This window comes from Toxotes jaculatrix, chromosome 8 (assembly GCF_017976425.1).
Source record: "Toxotes jaculatrix isolate fToxJac2 chromosome 8, fToxJac2.pri, whole genome shotgun sequence".
NCBI classification, from domain to species: Eukaryota; Metazoa; Chordata; class Actinopteri; family Toxotidae; genus Toxotes; species Toxotes jaculatrix.
The window spans coordinates 6,456,773-6,483,668 of record NC_054401.1 but is presented as its reverse complement, the minus strand read 5'-3'; the positions used below and the strand labels follow the sequence as shown (position 1 = coordinate 6,483,668).

Below are 26,896 nucleotides of genomic sequence, written 5' to 3'. Positions count from 1 at the left end.
AATGTAATGCTGCACATAAATGTCACTGCCCTTTTAGCAATGATAAAAGGAGGATCTGAGGACAGGGAGAATGTACCACCTGTCATTTGCCTTGGCATTCCCGGGTTTTTAACAACCCTTCTGTCTTTGACCTTGTCCTTGTTGACATTTTCAGCACACTTCTCCACTCTAACACTCTGTCGCACACACAGACATTTCTGAAAAGAAATCTGATTTGGCCGAGACGGGGAAATGAGAAGCCTCTCATCTCTCACCTGCAATTGTATAAAAGGTTGGGAAGCAGGTGCAAGAGTAAAGGGAAAGAAACCGACCAAACACATTTGACTATGGCGGAGGTACACTCATGGTTTCACACACACACACACACACACACACACACACACACACACACACACACACACACACACACACACACACACACACACACACACACACACACACACACACACACACACACGCACACCCAGACTTAAATGAGCGCACGTGTGCACAAACAATGCCACAGCATGTTGTTTTCATATGCTTAAAAAAAAGAACAGAGGAAAATGAAGGATGAAGGAGTCTGTCAGGCTTTTCTGCTCTTTTCCCTCATCTGTAATGTGAGCCATCTGGATGTAAGAGGATCAGGAAGGATTGAATGGTCACTAACATTTAGAAAACAGCCAGGACAGTGGAACAGTGACTCACTCAAGATACTTCAGTTAGATGGTGTTTCAAAGCCAAAGTTTGTCTCTATGGAGAAACTACACTCTTTTCATAGTGACATGAAGGGATAATAAACGCGGGTGAAAGGAATACTCATGGGTTTAAAATCTAAGCGTTATTGGCTGTGGCACTTTGCTGTTTTAAATGTAGGGAAAAAAATGGGGCATGTTTCTTTGACATACACGATCAACAACTTAAATGTAAATTTATGTCATATTCCAATGCACTGAGCAGCTGTGTAAAAATGACATGCAGGGTATTTTACACTAGCTATCATACATACTGTACAACTACATACAGCAGAGAATGACTAACATTATCAACAAAACACTAGACTACGTGTTCGTGCCTGCAGGTAACTTTTCAGTCTTGCTCAGATGTGCAAAAATCCTAGAACTGTTTTTTATGACAGTTTGTCTTAATGCCCATATTTGATTTAGCTTTGACTTTAGTATTAGTATGTCTCAGTGTTTTGCGTGTTTGTAAGATATAAGACTTCGGTTTTAAAGGGTATTCATAAATATAGGACATTAGAATTAATTTACATATTTTACACATTTATAGTGCATAGAATGACATGTTTTGTTTTTTTTTTTTTTGTTTGTTTTTTTTGTTTTTTTCCATGACACGCCAACAATCTTAGATTTCAAGAATGCTGGGAGGCGTGGATGGACTCCTGTACAAACTAACCCTTCACTTGCCATGTCCCGTAATATGCTCTAGAGTAATGTAGGACAAAAGTGCTTCTTGTAAAAGCCAGTAAAAAACTGAAAAATGCAAAATGGCATGTGAAAGTTAGTGAGCACTCAGCAATTTGGATCTGATCTGATAAATCAGCTCCTGTGATCTAAAAGTTTCAAATAGGAGAGTGAAGGTGACGAGTTTTAGATGGGCACTTGTTCATAACATCAACATTAAGAGAGAAATCTACTCTAATAACTCCACACCTAACAGAGTGAGTTTTAAAGGGTCTCCTAAACTGAGATATAACATCTACACAGAAACATGACAACACATGATTTAACTTGAGAAGACTTGGATGGGGAATCAAGCATGATGGCTGACATCAAAACATCTGTGCTGCATCTCTGTCTGTCTCACAAGCTTCCCAAACACTCAGCTTCGCTCCACATTTGTAGGTCAAAACTACTTTATACAACCGTGAGGAATTTTTCAAGTCCACATTAATTCCATCCACAGTTGCAGGACAGGGCCGCAGGTCTGTAAGCATGACTATAAAGAACTGTGGTTCTTTAACACAGTGGTTTGCACAGTGACTAAATACGTCCAGCTTTAACCTACATTCCACAAACACTGGAAAAACTCTGACAACAAACAGATGTTAGTACCCCTGAAATGAAAATGCTTAAAAAAAAAAAAAAAAAGATAAAAATGCACTAAGTGAAAATATTTGACATGAAATAAGGCAAAACATTTTTAACTAGCTACACTAAATGTTTGGACATCCAGCAATTTCAAGTGACAGAATGAAAGAACTCAAGTGCTATATGTGAAAGTGAAAACTGGAGTAGTTAACTTTGTTGATTACATTTAGGATTAGAGGACCAGGATTAGAGGACCATCTTGTCTCAGAGAATGTTTGCTTAGCTTCAAAAACAAAAAAGTTGTAAAATCACGAACAAAAACAAAATCAACAACTATGCAATCACTAAGAAAGAAAAACTGACACTAAAGTAAAAACGACATTGTCTGACACTTACAGTCCAGACCTTTGGTAATGCATAGTTCTTTCCTGAATGTCTTAGACTATCGATCAGAAACTCCACCATCTCTCAGATAGCAGCGACTGCTGTTGAAATCCTGTCTAAAAAAAATAAAAAATAAAGAGCAATGACAATAACAAACTAATGGCTCTTTTTTTTTCTTCTCAGACAATCTCCTTTTGCTTTTAGTTTCTGGTTTGTACAGCATTAGCAGTTTTGGCTTGTTTGGTTGGTTTCTGAACCAAAGATATCACTTAGAGCAGAGCAGTGAAGCAGCCCCTCTCCCCTCTAACCAGTGAAGATGGGCATGCAACCTGATCCCTCCTTTACGGTCTGCCACATTAAGGCAGGAATGGTTCATCCTCATCCTCGTCCGCGCTGGGGCCGGGGTCACTCAGACACCTCATCAACTTCTGCTGATCTCTGGTTGCATCTCCCTCGCCTGGCTTGTTAGGTCCACCAGGCCCCCTGGGCTTCATCATCAGACCCTGGTCTTCCTCCTCCTGGCCGGCCCGTCTGAACTCATCCATCACATTGACGGAGTCTGGAGACTGAGGAGAGGCCAGGTCTACCTGGATGGTCGGCACGCTATCAGACACTGGCTTCACACTGTAGGCTTGGGGGTCTAAAGGCAGGACAGGGATACAATATCAGGGAATTAACAGGGCTTTATAAAGTGTCCTAATATCATTCAGTCATTCCGTCAGCGTGCATGAACACATGGTGTAGAAGGAGAGGAGAATGTGAACAACAAATACTACCAGGGTTAACAAAGCTGCCATTGTACCATCACTGCACAAACCAGACAACAGCAGGCTTTAAGACCTTTCCAAACATTTCACCATACAACAAAAATAAAGCAAAGTAAGTCACAGTCACTTACAATGCAACACATGCTGGAATAATTCCACTTTTAGTTAGAACTTACAATGAAAAACACAAACAGAAGCTCCCCACGTGTAACATGCTTAACTATAATCTGTTAACTGTATGACTCTGCTCCTTGGCTATGATGAAACATCTAAATGCGGCCTTGTCAATCATGTAATGACATCCCCTCATTAGTAATGAATAATCAATGAATGTTAACAGGCAGGATAATTGGAGCATGCATGTTAGAATTGCTGCTGGGTTATCACAACTCAAAATGAACCTTCTCTACACTCACTACATACCTGGACAGATTTTGTTCCCTTTCTGCTTCTGAGCTGGATTGAAATCAGTATCTCTGCCTAAAATGAAACCACACACTGGTTTACATGCCGGCTGGCATATTTCCATCAGTGGGGAAATATCTGTTGCTGCAGCTGAGAAGAACAGCAGTGCTTTCTGAAGTGTTTGCTGTTTCGTGAATGCTGCCTCGTGAGCCTCACAGAACATAATGTCTGATCCCCGCGGGTCCCATCGTTGTCGTGGTGAATTTCTCCCATTGTTTCACGTGGCACATGACAGTAAAATGGTGGCAGATATTCAGTGTTTGCATTTGGCTGTGGCTAAGACGGATGTGTTTACCTGAGGCCAGTCTGGCTCTACACATGGTTGGGGAGTCAGGAGGAGCAGCAGGCACTGTCAGGTAGTTATTCATCTCTTTTATCTGGGAAAACACAAGGATCTTGTTTGTTTATGGAATGATTTAGCCTTCTGCATGTAATCAAAATGTAACAGTTAAACAATGCAACCATAATCATTTACTATCACTAATATACAAAAGCTCAGATGACAGAAAAATGAAATGCATTTTCTGGCTCATTCCCTTGTTTTGGAAGTACAGCAGCCACACTAAAACAGTTCAGTGACTCCCCATTAATCAATATCTTAGAGAAACTTCATTAAAATTATGTGTTGCTTTGTTAGTCTCTGCTGAAATCCTCTTGAGTCTACAGTGGCTTCTAGCACATTCGATTTAACCAAAAAAAAAAAAAGTCCATTTTCATTATGTAATTACAGGCTGATGAAACGGAAGTTTGTAGTAGGGTCACTCAACTGTGCAAATAAATCAGCCCCCATTTGTGTCAAGGAAATTAATTTAGGAGACTGAAGGTGGACTGTAATTAGAACACAGATCATAGCTTTGGCTGAATCATTTAGCTGCTGGTGGCCTGTTATGAACTGAGAAAAGCGGCTCTTTATCTTTTGGTTTTTGGAGTCTGCTGGGCTTCTCGGGATTTACCACAGGCTGCTTTCTGCAATATCACATCTATCTATGTTATGCTAAAAACAACCAGACAGAATAGTTGTTGCTTCTTTAGCAGTGACTTATCAACAAAATATATATGGCTCGCTCATTCTGGGACCAGGTGTGAATAACAAAGCAGACAGCTGACTTAATTTAAGAGGTGTTTCTCTCACTGAGACTGATAATCCTACCTTCTTCTCAAGCTCAATCATCTTTTGCTTCTTAAGAAGTAGGTCACTAAACCCATCCTCAAATGGATCAGCCACCAGAGTGTGCCTGTTGTAGGAGCGCAGCTGGGAAAGAAAAGACGTGGTTTAAGGAACAATTTAATGGGTTAAAAAAATATCACAGACCTACAAATACCAAGACCTACAAAAGTAAATCTAAAAGTCTAAAGGAGGAGAAGAAGAAGAGTGTATTGGCATCATTACTCATTTACTCAGGCCACGATCACTACAAGGGAACAAAACTCTGGATCAGTGCAGATCAATAGGAAGTGCTTTTCTGTGTCCCTGAAAATTAAATTTCATAAGGTATGTATGAGTAAATGTACGAGTAGAGCTACTGATTTAATTCTAACTCAAAAAACAATCAATACATTACAAAGTAATATGGCAGAGGTACTTAATCAGTGCATGTCAATACAAATAGTAAGAAGCTCTAAATTACCAATAATATAAGACAACGCATCGTTAGCTAGTACAAATAAGTAAAACAAATGTATTAATCGTTTCAACTATTCATGCAGCAGCAGTAGCGTTACCCTCTGTCGTGTCCTCTGAAGGTTACTCCTGAGGATCTTCCTTATCTCCTCCTCTCGGCCTTTGGGCAGCTGTGGCAGAGCTCTCTCTACAGACTTGGGAGGAGGAGGAGGCTTCTTGGGCTGAATGTTCCTGAGAAAAATATGCAGGAAAAAATGATCAGAGTTTTTGTATCGCAGACCAGTGGAAAAGAATTTGGAGACATGGCGACATGTCAAGTCTGTCAAAATACACAAGTATCTATTGCGATAGAAATGTTAGAGCTAGCATTAGTGCTTTCTGTAACTGATGCTCAATATCAACAAATTAGTTAGTTAACTGTAGGTGAGGTTATTACTGTTCTTACTTAATTCATTTGTATGACAGGTCTGACCTTGTCTTTCCTTACTCTGAGTGTGGAAGAGGAATGAGGAAAATATAATCCCTGCCGTGACCAAACTACAAACTACTTCAAACTACAAACCTGTGCAGACGCACAGGTTTGTTACACCATGCAAGCATACTGTGCAGTGGTAACCAGAGACTCCTAACCACTTGGTGGATGGAACATGAATGTGATGATGATAGTATTGTTCATGTATCTCTAGGTACAAAACAGCTCATAACTCTAAAATTCTTCCTTAAAAAGAGCTAAAAGTCCGAAAGTTATTAAAGCCATCCTCATGTCCTCATTTTGAACATGAACTGTTACTTCCTGTAGTAGTTACATTTCTACAATGGCAGATAACAAGGTTAGGAGAACTGTGAGAATGAACTAAAACAGTAAAGTTGTGGCTGGACCAACAAAACTGGCTATAAAGCTTTGTAAAGTCGAGGAAAGCTGTGGATGTGATGCGGTGACTCTCAACACTCACTGCATGGAAACGGTGGAAGGCACAGCAGAAGGCAGCTTGACTCCCCCTCCACTCTCCACCAGCTCAATGGCCTGTTTCATCTCCATCTTGTGATAGAAAGCGATGAGCTGTGGCTCCTTGGAACGTTCGCCTGCAATCAGGCACTTCTTCACATACTTCTTGTTGAAGCGGTTCAGTCTGAGGAGGAGGAAAGGAGTGCAGACGAAAACGGAGACCAGGGATAAAACAGAGGCATGAGGTTAAGAACAGGAAAGAGAGTGGGGAGAGAGGTTGGTGACTGTAAAATCCATACTTGTCCTTCCAATGGTGGTGTCCATAGTGCCCACAGATGTCCTCAATTCCAGTCAGCAGGTGGTCGAGGAACTGAGGATTAAAAAGAAAAAAAAAAAGCTTCTTTAAAAGTTGCTGAACAGAAGAAAAACACACTCCAGATTGCATAAGACTTTAAAAAAAAAAGGGGCCCAGCCTTTTCTGAGGAGTATTTTCAATTATTTTAAAACTTGGCAAGCTACAAAAATTGCTGTGCTGAAGAACAAACACTATACGTGATTTTCCAGAGCCTGTGTTCAATTTATTTTTTTTTTTGTGACACTTGCTATGTTCTCTTTTTTTGTCTTTTCTGTATGTACGGTATACCGCTTGGACGCAAATGTGTTTTTTTATGTGAAAAACGTATGACAGTGATTACACGGACTCTGGTACCAGACATATTACTCAGCTGCATCTTGTACCTTTTGCTTCACCACTGTTACAATTCCTCACAATGAAAACACCCTCCCAGGTAAGACTGCCAACATCATTATCAACAACAGCAGGCTACAAGCTTTAAAATGGAATCTGTGAGAGAAAATCATCAGCCGCAGCAGCAGTCAGGTGATTGACTGGACAGCGTTTCTTAAAAGTGGCTGCACGCCTGCTCAGAGAACCAGAAAAATGTACCGTTGCATTAGTTGTTCAGACTGCAGCCAGCCCGCAGGTCACCCTGGTGTTCTGACTAAGCCTACGGATGACAGTCTGACAGGCAGTGTTGCTATGGGAACAAGTCATTAAGCAGCGCCACAGAATTTACGTCTGCCTTGTCAGAAGTGACTGATTTATATAAAGAATGCAGGGGCGGGGCGAAAAAGTCTCATTTAAAAAAGCAGCAACCGTGTCCTTTTACAACGAGTATCCAAACTCTGGAGCTTCTCCTTGCACCAGCTTATGTCTGTTTAACATTTGAACAAAGGTACAGCTGTACTTGCTGCTGTGTGAGTGCTAAAAAAGGTTCAGACTCGATTTTACGTTTTGTTACACACTTTTATCTCAGTGAACTGTAAAACCAGCAGCTGCTCATCATGAAGAAAAACATATGATCACTCTCTGCTTTTTGAATAAAAAAAACTTTACGCAGAATCCTTTAGCAGATGGGAGAGGTACAGTGCATCACCTAGCCACTTGCCTGCCTAAATAAATGAATTAATTCACAGCCTGCACACAGGTGGACTGGGTAGTACTCCATTTGGATTCAGCTTCACGTTGTAGCCCAGAAGGACTGTGTACTCAGCCAGCTCTGTTGACTTTAATCACTGTTGTTTCACAGTGGAGGAGAAGCCATTAGGACAGCCTGCTCTTCTAGCCTCGAGTATGGGTGACTCACCGCAAAGCCCCAGAGAGGCCTGAGTGTGTGTGTATGTGCTGTGTGTGCATGTATATGTGTGCTTATCTGTGCTGTATTGTGGAACATCGTGGTCACTCATGAATGTGACATGATGACTAGGAAATACTGTGGATACATGTGGCTCTGTGTTCAAGTTATATTTAACCAGCTGGTAAAAAGGTTGCCATTATAGTATTGAGCGGCAAAAACATTTTGAATCGTTTTATGACGAAAATCTGTGGATTCACATTCATTATGCTGTACCAGTACACTGTACTGTGCAGCATGTGAGGTGAAGTACCACCACACAGCCAGTAGGTGGAGGCAGCAATCAAAATTTGATAAACTAAATGGCTTGGACTACAACTGACTTCAACATCGAAATTTTATTATGTGTGCAACTGCTGTGCACTTCTCAATCCAAACAATGGTATAAAATGGCAATATTATTATATAATATTTGTATTTCTGTACATGTCTGTGTGCTGGGTAAATAAAAACAAGACAAAGTGAGAATGCATTGTTTAACAAAGGATTAACAAATTTAGCTTGGCAAGATATGAAGTTTATGAATTTATCAGTATTTCCTAAATGTATCACATTAATTTATGTAGAAGATATCTTGTGGTTCAAAGCATTTCAGACCATTTTGAGGTTTTATTTATCAGATGCATACAAAAAACCACTCTGGGTCATTCATATGTATGATCCATCATGAAATCATCAGTTTCTGACAATGAAGGCTGAGGATATTTTTACCTGGGTGTGGATTTCCTCATTAATCGAGCGCTTGGCCTCCTGTTTCTTCTTCACTGCCAGCAACTCCACCAGGGGTTTGATGGTCATGCCCTGCAAGAAGGATGAGAGGAACAAAACATTGTAAACACTGCAAACAACTCCTGACCTTAGCCAAAGACAGAAACTTGCTCTTATCATACAGTCTATGCAAGACATGTAGATTTGCATAGGTGCTGTAAAACTTGCATCTGTTATATTCTTATGATTTTACAATTTTTTTGTGTCAGAGTGATGTATGAAACCTAAACCAGCACTCTCCATACTCTGATCTCTGATTTACAAGAAAGAAAGGGCTGTCATGCTTTTCTTTTCATTCACTGAAGTAAATTATAAGCCTAGTAGTATGACAACACATTCGCTGGCACATTTCCCAAATTTCGCAACAGCTGATTAATAAAACCGGCAGGTTTTCACACAACCCTGCGCAACAACTGTGCAATCTTTGCTGTAAATCTCTCACCACTTTAGAGGGTGACAACTTGTGAGAAGTTACAAATTCAGCTTTAAAAAGCAGCATCTGTTGCAAGTCCAAGTTTAAAGAAACTGCTAAAACTGTTATGTTGTATCTATACAGAATGTGATGTATTTTCAGTGACAGGAAGGCAAAGTACTATTTTCATACAAGTAACCTGGTTAGTGTGGGACTGTCAATGTGGATCACTGTGATTATACAGAGGAATGTAATCATAAACACAACTTGTGCATCTGTCAACAAAAACAACTCTGTTTAAAGTATCTTAATGAGGTGCACACAGTGTTGCTGTGTATTTGGTTGAAAGTAAGTGAGTGATGTGTTTCTTAAACCTGTCATGTTCATAAGTAAACTTGGGTGAAAAATGAACCCAAATGCAAATTCTCTCTCTTTCATTATGGCTGAGTGAAACACTGAGTACTTAGCTAAAAAATGTGTCCACTACTTAACTCAATTGTAGCTTTAATAGAAATATCTTAATGTGTAATCACATCGTCTGTTTTTGGTCAGTTATCAATGGGATTAAGAAAAATGCATGGCCACAACAGAATGGCCTGAAGAATACAAAATCAGTTTGATGTTTGGCTGCTGTTGGATTAAAACACTAAAACCAGTGTGTCTATGTGTAATAGGCTACATTTATTACTTCAAACAAGTCAGGAAAAATCCAGAACCTTAACTGGTCATACTGTAATTATAAATAATTATTAACTACTATCAAGTGAATCTGAAAATTTACCATGATACAATTTACCACTTCAGATCTAGACTTACTCTCCTCCAAGTAAAATCACACACTCACTCACAGGGATATACTTTCACCTTCTGTTTCTGTTCCAGCATCACACTGCCAGTGCTGAAGTCAGCAGCATGAATAAAATATGTTTCTAGTCTAGCCTTTGAGGAGAGGGTACACGTCTTCAGGGTCTTATTTTAGCTGCTGCCATTCTGGGTCCAATTCAAGTCCAAGAATCTTCCTGCAGTTTTACCCGGAGACTAGTTTATCTGACAGGACTGAGCAAATGCAGTGCACAGTGCTTAAAATGGACAAAACATTTTCTATGTTATCTTGAGGTATACTCAGAGAGGAAATTCCACAGAAATGCATCTTTTTTTGTGCGTGAATTGTCTCACCTGCCTGTCAGCAAACTTCAAAGTGACACCATGAAATTACATATTCCTAAACCAGCTGAGGCCGTTTACTTCAAGAGCAAAGAAGAAAAGAGCAAGAAATTATGTTAATTTGGGGTTGGGGAGCAATTCATAATGTTTGATTGGAATGGTTGCAAATGGTTCTAAGTTAAATTGGTTTTGTTAGTGTGCCTGTCGTTGTGAATTGTTAACAGTGATGTGAGTGAAAATTCAAACTTGACTTTCAAGGCAAATATACTACACCAAAAAGGAGCTGTTTTGCAAACCACCATAGTTGGTAATGACAATTGCAAATGAGTGGGTGACTTATATAAAGTGAATAAAATCCACAATGTCTCTCACCTGGAATAGTGCAGAGGACAAACCATATCTAGTCCTCAATGTTTTTACTGCAAGTGAAGAGTCAAAGTGAAGGAATCTCTTTGTATAGTTTAGAGATTTTTTCTTAATTTAACAAAAACTAGAGTCGTGCATTGATTGAGGTCATATTAAAATCCCATATCCCTGAAGAAGGCTGCAACACAGTAACAAAGGTTGAATGACAACTTTTCCCCTTCCAAAGACTGTTCAGACCAAAACAGGATAACCTATATGGGGTACTCATACCTGAACAAAGACTGTGAAGAAGATAACAGTGATAATGGCAGTGAGGAACATCTCTCTCATGGGGAAGTGTTCCTTCTTCAGCAGGAAGCCAAGGGAGAAGGCGATGGCACCTCGCAGGCCACCATAGGCCACGATGAACTGGTCCTTTGTGGTCAGCTTCACAATGCGGAACTTGTTGATGACATAAGTCAGGCCTACCACACCTGGGAAGGACAACATAGTGAGAAACGGAAGTTGAGTTTTGTGTTGTGTGTGCACGTTACAGATCTAGGTCACAGAGCATTCTTTCCAACCTTTAAAGATGCCAGCGCCTGGGCTTGCTAATTTAGTTTAGACAATTACAAAAGTTACATGCTTTCTGTACCATAATGTTTAAACATTTGTATTCCCCCCCCCATCTTTCACTCATCAGCTCCTGAGGTTAAGAATGTTAGATGAAGACAAAGATTCAGGATTGCGTGACTGAACACATCTCATCATTCTTTAACTTTCAGTTTCTTTCTCCAACAATACTAATCGCTCCAGTGTGACAAATCACCAACAGAAGGACTTGTGACGGCGTGAAGTTAACATGGAAGTCCTCAGTGGTTATTTATGTCTGTCAGTGCTTTCCGTTCCCTTTATGAGCCCAAGGCCTTTTTACACACAGAAAAAAAACATTTTATGTAAATTACAACTCACTACAAAGTGTACTATAATGTATTTATCTCAATTAAAAAGGAATACCAAGCAACTCTGTGTGCTTTTTGATTTGCATGTAAGCCCTATAACTGACAAATCTATTAAATAAAAAGCACTTCAAGAAGAAAGCTTCCGTGACTGTCTCATGTTAATGTTTAGTGATGAAACAGCAAGCGCACTGTCAAACAGATCTCCCATGAATTAATCTCATATATAGCAAATTCATAACACTTCCTCTATTGAATGGTAACAGTTATTTCCCCTTCATATTACTTCACCCCCCCCCCCAAGCATGGAACCATTATAATTATTGGTTGTGTGAAATACTGCAGTAGAGCTGACCTATGACACGTGCCACCAGACACAGAATGACAGTGACAGTGACGAAGGTCCAGTTCCAGGAGTGAGGTCCATCCACTGTAGCTACGCCCAGAAAGATGAAGATTAGTGTCTCACTGACGCTGCTCCACATTTTAAGGAAGTACTTGATGGTGGTGTGGGACTTGTGGGATATATTGGCCTCCACATAGGGGCGCATCACAGCTCCACATGCTATTAACCTGGAAGAACAGGAGATTGTTGGCTCAGTTGAAAGATATTGAAATGGGATGTTGTAGACATTTTAATAGTTTGCATGTTTCCAAATTTGCTGTTTGTCTTGTTCCAAATGCTTTGATATCTGTCACCCGAAATGTAAAACCGTCAAACATATGACTGAAATGAAGCAAAGTAAGATTATTTTAAAGGGAAAAGCCTGTTTAAAAGAAGGGGTGTTCTGGCTTACGTCATCAGCAACAGTAATGCCAGATTTTTTCACTTAATGAGTGCTCCAGTTACCCAACCCGAGTTCCACACTGAATACGGAAACATGCAACACCAACAAAGATGTCTCCATCGCTGTCTTGTGACAACTTCTCTGTTCCAGTCTTGTGTCATGCGGTGTGTTTATGTTAAAATGTGAAGGCCAAATATGAACACCATCTGGTGTTATATAAGCTGGAGCAACTGTTCATCCATGTCAATACTGGTTTGGCTTTCAGGGCTTTAGAGAAATAATAAAAGGAATTCACACTGGTAAGTTGTTTCACTTCTTCTTTATAAACACGACCTTGATAAATCCAGTTTTTGATGTGAGGTGCAATACAGCAGCCTCAAGCATGGGAAGGGATTGTCCTTGAAACTACACATCCATTTGCCCTGACACACAGGGGAGACTCAGTATATCATCACCTCCTGTCTCCAACATCATTAGCTCCTTGCACCTTAAACAGAAAATGGATTGATACGTACTGGAGGAGCCGATAAGAAATGGCACCTGAATGTTGAGATGCCAGTAAATTCAGAGTTGGTTTAGCTGGCGTTAGACTAATTAATCATATCACTGGTTATATGGACTATAAACTACCATGATGTACAGCTGACTTATTGTCACAGTGGAGAAGCTGAAATTGATTTTTCCTGCAGTGGCAAGGTTGTGTACAGACCATGACACCTAATCACTGAGGAAGGTCCATATATTAAAAACATGCAATTGAAGAGGGACGTACCTGAAACAACTGGAGTATTTCACAGAAGCTAGAGAGCGGACAGGACACGCTAGATACTCAATTTGTTAATGCTGAACTTGCATGCAGTAGCTCTCAGGGTAGAGGAAGGTACCAAGGATACCAGCCATAGAGTCTAGGACTACCCATGCTAAAAACACATGGTCTCACTGTTTCAATATGCTTTATAGACATCTGTTGAATGCATACACTAAGTAAAATAAAGTACCTACAAGAAAATCAGAGACTATGCAGGAGGAAACCTGAAAGATGCATGGGTTATTATGGGTCTCTCTTCCTGTGCCTATCTATTTAACCACCCCCCAAACTTACGCCATGATGCCAGAGAGGTGGAACATCTCAGCTGACAGGTAGGCCATGTAGCTGTACACAAACACAAAAAGTGGCTCGATGACACGCGTGTGGGACGTGAAGCGAGAGGTGAAGGCAGCCAGGAAACCATAGATAGCTCCGACCAGAACGCCACCCAACGCAACCACCAGGAAGGAGATAACTCCGAGGAACCCATCCATCACCGTCACCGCGCCAACGCCTGCATACTCCTCAAAAAGGTGGTATAACACCTAGGAGAGGGAAGAACGGGAGAGAGAAGGGAGGACAAGAATGAACGATTGAAAAAGAGGAAAGAACTTAAAAAAAAAACCATGAGTGGCGCATGAACAGGTAGTTAGAATTAAAGATTGGTTTTAATCCGATATATGACAAGGACAGAATGTTCACAACGAATTACAACAAAAGCCTACAAAAAAAGTCTGTTTAGAAAGTGTAATGCCAGCTATGCCTTTTGTGGCTCTATTGATCCTCTGACCATATTCAAAAAAGGGAACATGGAATAAAGAATCATGGTGGAAGTTTACTGACAGCTGATTTGGCTTCTGTAAAAAAAAAATAGGCTAAACGTCACAGCGGATCACACATCTACAACCAAATGTTCCAAAACATGTTACATCATCAAGAAGTCAAGTGAGACCCAGCCGTTATTTTGTATTGCTGAATATTTTTCAGGAATAGGTTTTGTAGCAAAAGATAATGGACTGGCTGTTTTCAATTAGCCGGCAAATTTTGCTTGTGCCAAATGGATATAAGAATACTTAAAGTTCTGTACCAAGCATTTGCCAAGTATCTGACTTGGGAATATACTGACTCAAGTAATGCCAGGCAGGCTAACCATGCAGATCGACTGCCAAGCGCTCCTAAGCTGATGAGCTCTGGCTCTCACCCGAGCCTTCACTAAAAACTGCCTGTGCCAAAGATGGCACAATGCAGTCCAGCTTGTGTGAGTGTGCACTGAAGCCAAACTTGTAGCTGAACATATGACCTGCAAACAATGGCTGCTGGGAAATGAGCATACACAGTCTTTGAAGGACATACTGGGAAAGACATATGGAAACTGGAACCGGTCAGCTAACAGCTGTCGTGCCGTGAGCTGAGAATTATTATGTGGCAACAGGCTCGCCAGTGAATCACTGGCTGTGTGTTAACAGCTTAAGTATAACTATGAGGTTAAAGGTACAGGATTCAATTCCACAACATGATCTAATGTTAACATCCAGTGAGAGTAGTTTTAGCTTTGTCACAGATGGCTGAGCTAAATGCCAAAGTTTTAATATGTGTCTATGAGAAGCATTTTGGGTGAAAAGGCTCAGAAATTACTTGATAATGCTCTATAGAGGAAGACAATGTTACTGTTTCTGTGGACATCAGTCACAACTGCACCCTATTACTGCTGCAATAGTGATATAGAAGCTTCTGAGGGCTACAAGCAAGGGCTCACTCTACAGTGTAGCATCATCTGTATTCTTGGCACAGAACTGCCTCTTGTCTCCTAGTTTTTCTTGGAGCACCCATAAAACAGTACACGTGTTCTCTCATAACAAATGGAAGCATGAAAGTCTACTATAGTACAAACCACTTTTTTTTGCCGTATTTCTTGTTTTGATCACTCACCACAGTAACAGCGTCATTGAGCAGCGATTCGCCAAACACCAGGATGTGCAGCAGTTCATTGATGTGGATCTCCTCGAACACGGCGAGCACAGCGACAGGGTCCACGGCTGAGATGATGGCTCCAAACAGCAGACAAGGCAGGAGTTCCAGTCCGTGGAGATCCGATGGATTTGCTGGCTGGATCTGACACACAGCGTACAGCAGGCCCCCGATGAAGAAGGCATTCCACAAAGTCCCCACAACAGCAAACATTAGGATCGTGCCCAGGTTTTCCATGAAAGGACGGATGGGCAGGAAGTAGCCAGCATCCAGGATGATGGGGGGCAGCAGGCAGAGGAAGAACAATCTTGAGTCCAGCACCGGTGGGACTTTCTCTCCGGCTAGTTTGATGAGGCCCCCCACCAGCAGGCCCACCACAATCAACAGGCAGCTTTCTGGCACAATGCCGGACAGACGAGGAATCAGGTGGAACCCTGTGAAAATAGATGGAGTAGAAAGATAAGATGCAGTGACAGGTGGAGACAAAGAGCAAGAATAAGCGAGTGATTTACGTGGAAATTCACTGATTTATGCCTAAACTGTTATTTTAAGTGTGTGTGCGTGTGTGTGTCTGTTTTCTCACTTTGTAAAAGGAAACACAGCAAAAGCAAACCGAAACTCACACAACAGCACAAGAGCAATCAGCTGCGACATACCTCATTTCTGTGAGTACTAGCACCACCCAGTCAACAAATTCTAACTTCTGCACATTACTGTATTCACAGCTTGTACAATGTTAATTCAAACCTGAAAATGAGTGTTCTGCACAGTTAATGTTTGTTTTTGCAAAATGAAACCGCTTGAGGCTGAGTGGCTCACATGTCACTCAGCACAGGCTGCTCTGTAGCAGCCTTTCTCAACCTTAGAGAGTCATGACCCTCCCCCAGCATAATCAGGTTGTCCCATACCCCCAGTAGCACCGGGACATTCAACTCACAACAACCTGGCGCAAACCTATTGATCACTCATAAACTGTCTGCACCTCCTTTGTCACATATACCGATATGTACTTTATGCTGGCAGGTGGTTTGATGTTTTCTTTGTGTCTAAGTATTTTGCCATATGATTACTCTAAGTCCAAAGCAAGTGGCCATTTGTACTGTGCTGTGTTTGTGCTTTTCCTCTCCCCCTGACCCTGCCAGAACAGTGTCCGCTCTATCCTCTGGGACTTTCTGAATTACAAATTAAGTGCTGAATATATTATTGTTCCATGTGATAGATACCAAAACTGGCTATGACTGCTTGGTTAATAGTAAACAAAAGGGGATGGAGATTTCAAAGAGACAGCAGCATGCAACAAATGTGAGAAGTATTTCCCTGATATGTTTACGGTAAACAAACTGAGTCATGTCAACCGCAGCACAGGGACATGTCATTTTCCAACTGGCATTGGACCAGCTCGCGAGATGGTGCATTAACACTGACACACAAACACAACACTGAAACATGAACCAGGTAAGGTTACATGCTCACATGGAGGCTAAACAATCCTATAGGGGTAGATAATATAATACTGTATATCACTAAACAGATAATATAATGGTGAAATACAATCCGGAAGAAGTGAAAATAATGATGCAACTCGAATGACACTGAATTTTACACATTTCTGCAATTTCATAGAATCCTGAAACACAACACCTGACAGAAGCTCACATGTGAGAAAACGCACCTGCTTTATGTTACAAGCCCCAAAAGGTTCAATGTATTTCTGAGTGACACAGTAAGACCTATATTTTTCAGTCTGTGTGTGTGTGTGTTTGTTTATATCAGACAAAGAAACAGAGGAAATGGCATGTTAATTGAGCCCTATCAACAAGCTGTTTTGCACATCCACCCTACGCTACAGCCATTACATGGAAATATGTGGTCCACACATCCCTCTAATTTTAGACTCAAAAGGAAATATTCATGCAGAATTTAAATCCATTATACTGTAAGACCAGCATGTTAAACTATCAATAAGCACCACAGCTGCAATGTTCATGCTCTTCAGGACAAGAGTGGAAGGTGAAGTGACAACAGCACCTTTTAGCACAGTGGCCACAGGGTGTGCTCCCTCCTGAGCAAAGAAGGGATGGGCAGGCAGGTAAACAGTTCAGGCCTGCTTCAGACTGCTCACATTTGCACAGTCAGAATGGTGGAGGAGGAGTCAATGAACCTTCACTCATTAACACATCGCACAGTTTGTTGTGTAATGGCCAGGCCTTTACACACAAGTAAACAAGAATTACAAGTAAATAGATCATTTATAATCAATATCATATTTACACTTAGTTTTCATTACAATGTTACGTGGCTTTGTCTTAACAGTATGTGAAAGCATAGCAACAGAAATGCCCTTTGGGAATACAAGACATCTGAGTTAGGGGGAGGAGTATTTGTACTTGGGAAGATTGAGGACAACATTATTAGTGTTTCAGCACACAAGCTCAACAAGAGCATGTCTGTGGATTATACAGCTGCATGCAGCTGTAGGTCTGGAGCTTTGAGGAAAGAAAGTGAGGAAGCTTTTATCCTAAATGGTCTTAGGAGGCCTAATTTCCCCACAACTAGATGTCAGAGCCCTCTTCTCTATTCAGTGATAACTGCCTAAACACACAGAGGCCTTATGCGACTCCCCCTGAATGTGGCGAGCAAGATGCAAATTCCACAGCTACTTCTGAGAGTATCCAAAGCACAATGTCTCTTCAGAAGAAGCAGAAGCATTAATCCATTTATTGGTGGCTTCAAAATTAAAGCTAAATTAGCACCATAAAATAGCACATTAATGTTCACAACATCTCAACCCCCTATAGACACTGTTACATAATTAAGAAGCTGTGTCTAAATGTGTTTTAGACATCAGCACTACAGAGATCTCTGTTCAGTGTGGGGGACACTGGATTACATAAGTGGGCCTGCACACCTCCGGTAAGCTAACTGGTTCAAAAGAATCGATTACAGTTACAGGCTGTCCTCAAAAACGATGCCCATGGTAGTGTTTTACATGAAAATGCCAGTGGCAGTTTATGAAAGCCTTGCTTTATAACAAATGCATGGGTTATGACCATAGTGCCATGTATGCTTCTTGTTGTCTTTGTTCTGTTCTCACTCCTGTGGTCCTCCAGGTACTGCCCTCATGCAGCAGATGGCTGAGTGCACCTGTTTCCACTTTCTCACCAGGGTCAGGGAGTGAGCCGTTCGGCAGCTTCTAGGCTGTGTGCCGGTGCCAGCTCGAGTTGTGGTGTACCTACATCATTAGTCTTGCACCCTTTTTGGGGGGAGGGTGGTTATAGTGTTTCTTTTTTTAATTAGTATTTTACTTTAATTCTTAAGTGGTTATTAAGACTCTGTACATAGATCAGCTTAATTTTGTTATAGGAAGCTAGTTTTCTGTTGTCTTTGATGATTTTGGCCAAAGTGTTTTACTTTTCTTTTCTAATTTGTTAATAAATATCCTTATCTGTGCTTATACTTGTTAAAATTTTGCAAAGAATTTAAAGATTCACCTATTAACAATTTGAATTTAGCAACACTTCATGTATGTACACAAGGTATGCTAAATACTTTATGTATTTACAATTCCCTTGTTCAGCCTGTGGCAATCAGGTGAATGCAAAAAGGTGTTGTGGGCTCCAAAGAAACAACAAAGCAACTGCTAACGAAGCACTTGTTTCTACATGTCTGACATTGAGGGGACTTGTGCTCTACATTGCTGAGCATACTGTGTATGTATAATATCAGGCTGCATGGCTAGACTGCTATACTCAGGGAAAACATCCTTTCAAAGGGCTACTACTGATGATTTAATATTATCAAAAAAAAAATTAAAGCCTCGTGGTGTATTTTATCATAATAATCAAGTTATAATAGCCTACAGCATGTGCATGGAAAAATTATAAAGACCAGAATGCCCTTTACAACTTTATCTAAATAAGCAACTTGGCTAGAAACACATACTTATTTTGAGCAATGCCCACAGGGAGTTCTTCCAGTGGTAAAAAGGGCTTCTTAAAATTCAAACACCAACATTAACATGTGGGAGTGGCCAAGTTACACAAACTTAATCTGCTGTTACCCACTGATTTTAACTGGCTATAGAACAGTTTTACCAAAGGGAGCCCTTCTGGTCACACGCACAGTTTTTAAAAACTCATGATCAACTTCAAAGCTATAATCCACAGGGTGGCGGGGGTACTATTAGAAAACAAGAACTCCCATTATCCCTTGTGTTAAGTGTTCTACCGAGTGACATTAAGTAAAGAACCTGAGCCAGGGTGCTCTTGGCTCACGGTTTTCACTCTCTGAATCATGATCCATTAATAGGCCACAATGAGCTGGCACTTAAAGCTCAATCAGGCTATAAAGGAATGACAGGCACATGAAGACTGATAGGATAATTTTCTTTTTTTAAAACCAAGTGAATAGAAACTTACACGAGCTAAAGTTCTGTTGCTGTTTTCCTGTCAAGGGTTACATGGAAACGCCGGGGCTGGGAAATAATTCAATAGTATCACTTATCATCTTTCCATTTTATATCAATGCCTAATAATTCCCCTATTTAAATACAAGATGAGCTGAATCATAAAATCAGTCACAACATGAGATTCTCGAGAGCCTGTATGTCCACTGAAATACTGGCCTTTTAGTTTGTATAATGTACTTCTTTAATTCAGTATGTGTCCATAGTTCCCCGCACAATCTGTGGAATAATACCCAGTAACTCGCAGGAATGTTGCTTAATTCTCCAGCTACAAAAATAACTAAGCAAACATTTCTAAACTGTTCTCATGACCAGGCTCTACAAAGAAAGCCATTTACACAAAACCATCACTAAAAAGATGAGCAGTGAAGTCCTCAACGAAAGGGGAAAGAGGTCATGGCTGGATGGACTAAATGCATTACTGCTGATGCCTCACACAGTGATACAATCAACACTGGATCCAAGAATGACTCTCTTAATGACACATTATCATTCATGGGTGACCAGGAGGGACAAGACTGTGCATGCTACAGTGCCAGGAGGAGACAAAAAGTCGTTTCAGCATCAATACTGAACTCTAAATCTCTCAACACATCGAGGACCTCGGACAAAAAGGCTCAGTGAGGAAGGCCTACAGCGTCCACGGCTTAGTGGTGACAGTTGACACATTGTTCAATCTCTCCTGGGTTACTCCAATTATGGTCTTCAGTGCTCATCCAGTAAAGAGCCATGCCACAGGAGATAAGATAGTGAAAAGGAGGGCAGTGAACTTCAAAGAATCACTCATGGCACACATTTCTATTGTTGTCAAGACATGTGTATGGAGATAAGAGATAAGTGCACTCTGGTGAAAAACTATATAGTATGTAAAATTTAAATTAAAAAAAAAAATTAAAATAAAAAGGACTTTTTGCCACATTCTTGAATAATAAGATCAAGTGATTCATCCTGGCTGCCTGTCAATAACGACAGGGGCTCTGTCCTCGCCCCACTCCCTCCTGAGAGCCTTTATGCAGCAAGGTAATTGAAAAGCAGAAAAAGGGTAACAGCGCGTTCACTTGTGTGCATGTGTACCCAGTGTCGGCACAGCCTGGTACTTGCTACATATTATAATTTCCAAAGCCAGGAACTGTGTCCTGTTGCCAGGTGACTAATTGTGCACTGCTAGCAACGAAATCTGCTGGAACAAGCAAGCACAAAAGACAGAAAATATTTATACAGTCTCTTTGTCAAAGAATGTGATTGATGATGCATTTATTGCGATTCTTTTCCTAGATATCAAAGGCGTTAAGCTGGCTGGCCATTTCAGTATGAAATATATCAGGACCAGGACTACACAGGTGATTCCTCGCAAGGGTGTGTTTCTAAGTTATGCTGTTGGTTGTGGTGTTAATACCACAAAGCCTCTGTTAGATCCTTACTATAATTCACAATAACATCTACTATTAACTACTGAGTACAGTACAATTAAGTGATAGTATCAAGTGTCTGTTACAAACAATACTGTACATGTGCCTTCTAGTGATCTGAGTGTGAGAAGTTTTAAATGGAAAAAAGCAGAGAGAGAGAGATTTGAAAATATGGCTTTAGAAGGAATTAACCTTTGAGGGTATCTTGTGACTGATAAGAGATAGTCTTGTTTCATAAACATGTCAATAATATCTTAATATCCTAAAACTAAATCATATGATGAGTCCAAGGCATTGATCTACCCGTGAGGCCATTTTTTAAATCAAATAGAAGAGCAGTCTCAAATGCAACTGCTGTAGTTCAGCTAATCATTAAAATGTCCTTAGCGTATTACACGTAAAATGATGATTATGAGTTTTTGACCCTGTGGCGCATGCACAAACTGAACAACAATCAAGCCTTTAATGTCTGTTGACGCAAAAGGTTTGATTACTGACTGGATATTTAACAATCTTGTAAATTGCTAGGCAAAGATCTCTAATATTAGGGACATATCAAAACTCTTTGTCACAAAACTTTAGTGGTAAGTTGTAACCTAAATAGCGCAATGAATGAAGATAAGCTGTGTACAGCTTGTGACACACCAACTAAACATTTGCCGTAGGTGTGGTTCCTAATGATGTTCCTGGAATATTTCCCACACAGGCATTACAGAGAAGGAAAATGCTAAGGCTCATATTCCTTTGCTGATTTGCCAAATCCCGTTACTCTGAATTTCACAACAACAAATGTATTCCTTAAACTTACTCAAAGACAGTTGTATATCTTGTCAAAGTGTGGCCAGACACTGAGTCTTACACTGCAAATTCAAGTCAAGTCAATTCTGGCTTAAATTTTTAATTTCATCAACAAAATGTAGTGACTGAATTTTAAAAAGTATAGTAACTACAGCAGGAAGTACTAGGAGGCACACATACTGCTCAAGAATGATTATACAGGTGATTTGAAGGTCAGCCCAGACTGATACTGATAATGTCTCCTACCTTGGTTATTATCAATTGTTTTCTATAGATAAGCAATCTTTTAAGGTATGGGCAGGTCTCTTAGGGAAATATTTGCTCGGCAAGCATCGATCTAAACAACTGCAGCATTTTTGGAATTAATGTCAATCAGGACAGTGTGGTTCTTTGAAAACAGAGCCTTTGTGGAGTTAAATTCAACCACACACTAAGAAACTAGACTTAAGATAACAGAGTCATGTCAAGCACAAAAATGAACAGAACAACCTTGTAGTTCCTCAGTTGTTCAGTCAGTGTAAGCTTAGCATGACATCGCCGTATCAAATATTTTCTTTTTATTAACAAACTCTAGAACAATCTGTGAAACATCTGTGGTTTATGACATATATTGTATTGTTTTCTGAATGTCTGTCATCATCTGATATAACACTCCCAATATTATATCACCATCCTAAAGAAAAAAAAAAAAAAAAAATTCATTTCACTTTGAGTCTATTTTGCTGTTGCTTGCTCCCTTTTATTCACTCCTACATCTAAGCATCAAGGTTCAGGTTGCAGTCCAACTCCCACTTCAACAAAAACTATACTCAGATAACAACAACTCTGCACGTAATGGTGTTTTGTCGCACTGAGGTAACGCACAACTCTTCAAATTGTTTGGCCAGTTTTGAACAATATGGAAGGTGGCACTAACTGGACTTGTCAGACATGCTCTAAGGAAAGAAAGGAAAACTGGAAACAAGCAACTTCACAGCTGCCAAGGAAAAAAGGTGTGCCCCACTACCCACTCACGTATAACAGGTGAATACAATCAGATCTAACCTCACTGAACATTCAATCTGAAAGGCTTTAAATTACCATAGGCATAACACCCTTTTACAGTGTACTCATCATTTTTTATAACTGCCATTCAAGTCTGTGTAGTGCCTTGCTTTGATATGTTACACATTACATTCAAAGTATAAATGTGGATAAAGGTCATTTTGATAATAGCTTGTTAGAATTTATTCTTCCTGATTATAACTAAACAGATCCTTTCAAACACACCCTTATATAGAACACAGAGGCAAAAAAAAACTTTATGAGGGCTATACAGGAGTCTTCCAGCGCCAATTATAGCTTTTGAGTCATATGTTGATAAAGAATAGTTATTTCTGTGTAATACTGCTCTGCAACTTAATTACAGGCACCAAAATAGAGGATGTCTCATAAATATACAGACTTCGCGACTTAACATTGTTATGGCATATCCTTAGTAAAATTACATCCCCTGGGGTTTGATTTATATGAAAAGCTTTTGCAGGGGGTAAAATCATTTCAAGAAAGTACTTGTGTGAAAAATAAGGAGAGAAGGGCACCATGCACATAGGCAAGGTTGCTTAAGAGATAAATGGACTGTGGATGTGCTTTTAGGCCTGTACAATATTAGGTCCATAAAAATGAATCAGAGAAATGGCCAAGGCTGAGCAGTGTAGCAGTCACATCAAATTACCCACAGCCCATTTTCAGCAGTTCTGAGATAATCAGAGGCTTAAGGTCACCACTGTCTGCTGCTGCTGTCAGCTCACACACTTCTCTTTTCTGCCTCTCTTCCGCTTCATACACTCTCATTTGCTGTCCTTATCCTCATCTCTTGTTTTCACTCCATGTCCTTGAGCGATGTCCTAACAGTGATCCACCCCAGCCAGGTGGTCCCTCTCTGCCTGTCCTCTCCCCAGAGACGCTGGGCTTCACGCCCAGACAGTGAGGCAGTTTCTTCCCTGGCCACAGACCATTGCTCAGTCAGGCCCCTGATGTCACAGGCAACTGACAAGCTGCTGGCTCTCAGAAAAAGAGAGCAGGGGACAATGCAGTGTAATGTGGAAAGAACAACACGAGGAGGGGTTGATCATAGAGGGAAAGACAGGATGGTGTATAGAAGAAAAGAGGACATGAAGAGAGCACACATGAGTGCATCAGAGTTGGGAACAAAAGCTTTTGAGACATCCCTCATGACAACGCTGCAAGGCTCTGGCCCACAATAGCGTAGCAGGAGGTTCCTCTGTGTTGAAATCTTGCCAGATAGTTGCTTTCCAATATCCAGACTGCTGCATCAAGATGCTTAGTCATCACTGTAGCAAGAAATAAGCACAGCTCCAGCAAAAGACCCTGTCCACATGAAGCTGACAGATCTGATGAGTAATCTGCGTCACCAGCAATATAGAGTTAAGCTCAGTCACTGATCGAATTGAACTATTCAGGTCAAACTTATGTCAGCATACCAGTGGCATCTTTAATTGGTATGCAGAGTACAAGGCGGTGGAGTGGCCTGCTGGTCAGAGATTATCTTGTGACTGTAAAGTGATGGGTTTGGATATTTCTGTCAATTATTGACAATAATTGACATATTGAATATGTTAAGGTGTTGTGACAGGCTGGTAAATCTGGAGATTTGTCTGTACTATCTCTGCTGGAGTTATTTGGGTCCATTATTTGATCACTAGGTTTTCAGCAGTCAAAGTGCAGTCTGACAAAACAGACCCTGTATTTGTTTTGATGTGCAGGTACGTGTGCGTCTGAGGAACTGCTTGGAAATGGGCTGACTTACCTGCAGCGATTACACCTGTAGCCACGTCCGGAAGGCTAACACTTACAGCAAAAGCATTTCCTGAAAAGAGCTGAACTGAAATGCTACAGGTAGCCTTAACATACCATACGTGACATTCAAACGATACTCACCTAATTTCATTAAAGAGGCAAGGAGAACCCATAATGAGATTTCAAAGGGCGTCTGTATGTGATGGTAGTCGATGCCGAGCACAGGGAAAGCCTTTTTAGTGAAGTTGTGTCCCTCGTCCGTCGCTTTATTGTTGCCCAAATTTTCCTGATGGCTAATATCCGGAGAGCTGGCAGCTCCGAGAGGAAGCACGGAGCCCTGCAGAAGCACCAAAACCATCAGCAGGAGCAGTCCCCGCTCCGGTAAACTCTTCCCGAAGCCAGCCGGGCTGTGTGAACCTGTCCTCGAAGGCATTTTGTTGAAAAATTAAAAAATAAAAATAAAAATAAAAACGAACAACGAATATTTGTTGGTAAAAGTCCCACGCAAGTTAAAGAAACTGAGTTGGGAACAAGTTCGTTCTACAACATTCTGAATGACTTTAACGGTCGGTTCAACTATATTAAACCGGACCAGTGACCCATCCTGTCCGGTAACGTTAGCTAGCTTGACTTTCAGTGTTGTTGCTCGTAGCCAGGTAAACAGTCGCACCGACACAGGCCGTTGTAAGAGGACAGGAAGCGCCAAGATGATGTTAGGAGTTTCTTCTTACAGCAGCGCAGGCAGACAGCAATGTCGTGAGAGTCCAACCTATTTCATTCGTCTCTCTTTGTTTTGTGCCGCGGTGTTTCAGAAGTTTCTCCGTTTCTGTGTCAGTTGCTGTCAATGTCGCCGGTGAAAGATGTCATTGTTGATGCTGGAGGCAAGCAAGACACGGCGGCATCCCCTCTACGCCTCTTTCTCCCCTCCGACAGACCAAGAAACTCGTCCGTGAGGCGGCGGTGCTCTGATACTGACCTTGAAGAGAAGCCACAAATCTGCCACACTGCATTTTGCGATGTACCACATGTATTTCAACTTTCTGATATCAGTGTCCGTGGATGCGGCATTTTCCTCCCCGGGAGGACAGGACCTTGAGCGGGGGGCTCAGCTCTGAGAGGGGCCAGACGGAGACTCGGGGTGTGCTAATCCCCGGCTTCAGATGCTCGTCCCGGGTTGTCAAGCCAAGTGGCGAGTGCTCTTGTCTGCAGTGGTGTTTAGCTTCGTACAACCTTCGAAACGCACACCCTTTCGCGGAGGTTTGGTGGATGGGAGGAGGCGGAGGAGGAGTGGAGTGGAAGGGGAGGGGGATGGCTAACTATAGTGACGCCTATAGGAATGGAGGTTCAAGGCGTCTCATGGGGAAGAACAGATAATAAAATTTCCTCAGCTGCCACTTCTGAAACAAATGTCCCCCCCCCTTCACACGCCAGTTCATGAATGGGATATGTTTAGTCTGTGTTGTTAATGACAGTAATCTGGTACTGTTTTGATATCATAAGGATGCTGCATGCCAGAGAGATCCGAGGTCTACAGAACACACCCCAGGTTGCATTTTAGTTGTATGCAAAAGTTTGGGCAATTACATGTTTTGTTGATTTTTGCCTGGAAAGGTCCATTTTTTTCCCTCAAGGGCGCTTAAGCAGAAGACTGTAGATACTTCGACATTTATCACCTTATATCACTACACCCCCCTGCTGATTGTTACTGCTAGTGTTACTATATTTTATCTTACTGGCTGGAAGCGACTATTTATGTAATATCATTATATGGATCTTTATCTAGCCCCTAGCCAACTCTGATCACATGAATATAATCATGGAAGTGTGCCTTTGCCTTAATCTAAGAGGATAGAAATTATGCCTGAGGACACCAGTTAGCTCGATGATCTGAATACTTATTAAGCATGATGTGACTGAGAAGGGGGGGTGGTACTTGCAGAAACTGGCTTTAGCTGGAATAAAAAGCTTGCTCTAAATGTTTTTTAAGCACATGACATTTGTGTAAGAGATCAAGGGTCAGTTTCAGCCTTCAGCGTGGACCCCGGAGCAGATAGGAGCTCAGTATAGTACATATATAAGCAGAGCACACACACAATACTGAAGAAGATGATGATGAAGATGTTTATGTTCAGAGAATCAGAATAACTATCAATCATCACAATACTGTGTACCTTTTCTGGTATGTAGCTGTGGGAGTGGCCTTGGAAACTCCTTGCATTGCAGGTTCAAAATCATGACTCAGCATTTTGAAGCACACCTTCCACATTTAGTAACATATAATTCCCCGTAATAACAAAAGCATTGAC

General features: G+C 41.0%; 1 protein-coding gene across 1 annotated transcript; it reads right to left on the bottom strand.

The window, feature by feature from the left end:
* Nucleotides 1-399: 399 nt before the first annotated feature.
* slc9a1a (solute carrier family 9 member A1a) lies at nucleotides 400-25,808 on the bottom strand. The gene is made up of 12 exons (XM_041044417.1): nucleotides 24,732-25,808; nucleotides 15,081-15,553; nucleotides 13,446-13,696; nucleotides 11,911-12,128; nucleotides 10,888-11,090; nucleotides 8,619-8,708; nucleotides 6,513-6,583; nucleotides 6,221-6,397; nucleotides 5,369-5,498; nucleotides 4,797-4,898; nucleotides 3,942-4,023; nucleotides 400-3,054 (listed from the first exon to the last, which is right to left on the bottom strand). The coding sequence occupies exons 1-12, from the start codon at nucleotides 25,021-25,023 to the stop codon at nucleotides 2,771-2,773; spliced, it is 2,373 nt and encodes a 790-aa protein (XP_040900351.1). The 5' UTR covers nucleotides 25,024-25,808; the 3' UTR covers nucleotides 400-2,770.
* Between the last annotated feature and the right edge of the window lie 1,088 nt (nucleotides 25,809-26,896).

Excerpts from the sequence above, each read along its gene's own strand:
- slc9a1a (XM_041044417.1), bottom strand. The coding sequence starts at position 25,023 with ATGCCTTCGAGGACAGGTTCACACAGCCCGGCTGGCTTCGGGAAGAGT. Across the intron at positions 11,091-11,910 it reads TCTGGTGGCACGTGTCATAG|GTGTGGTAGGCCTGACTTAT; the intron begins GTCAGCTCTACT and ends TGTCCTTCCCAG. Across the intron at positions 6,584-8,618 it reads ATGAGGAAATCCACACCCAG|TTCCTCGACCACCTGCTGAC; the intron begins GTAAAAATATCC and ends TTTAATCCTCAG.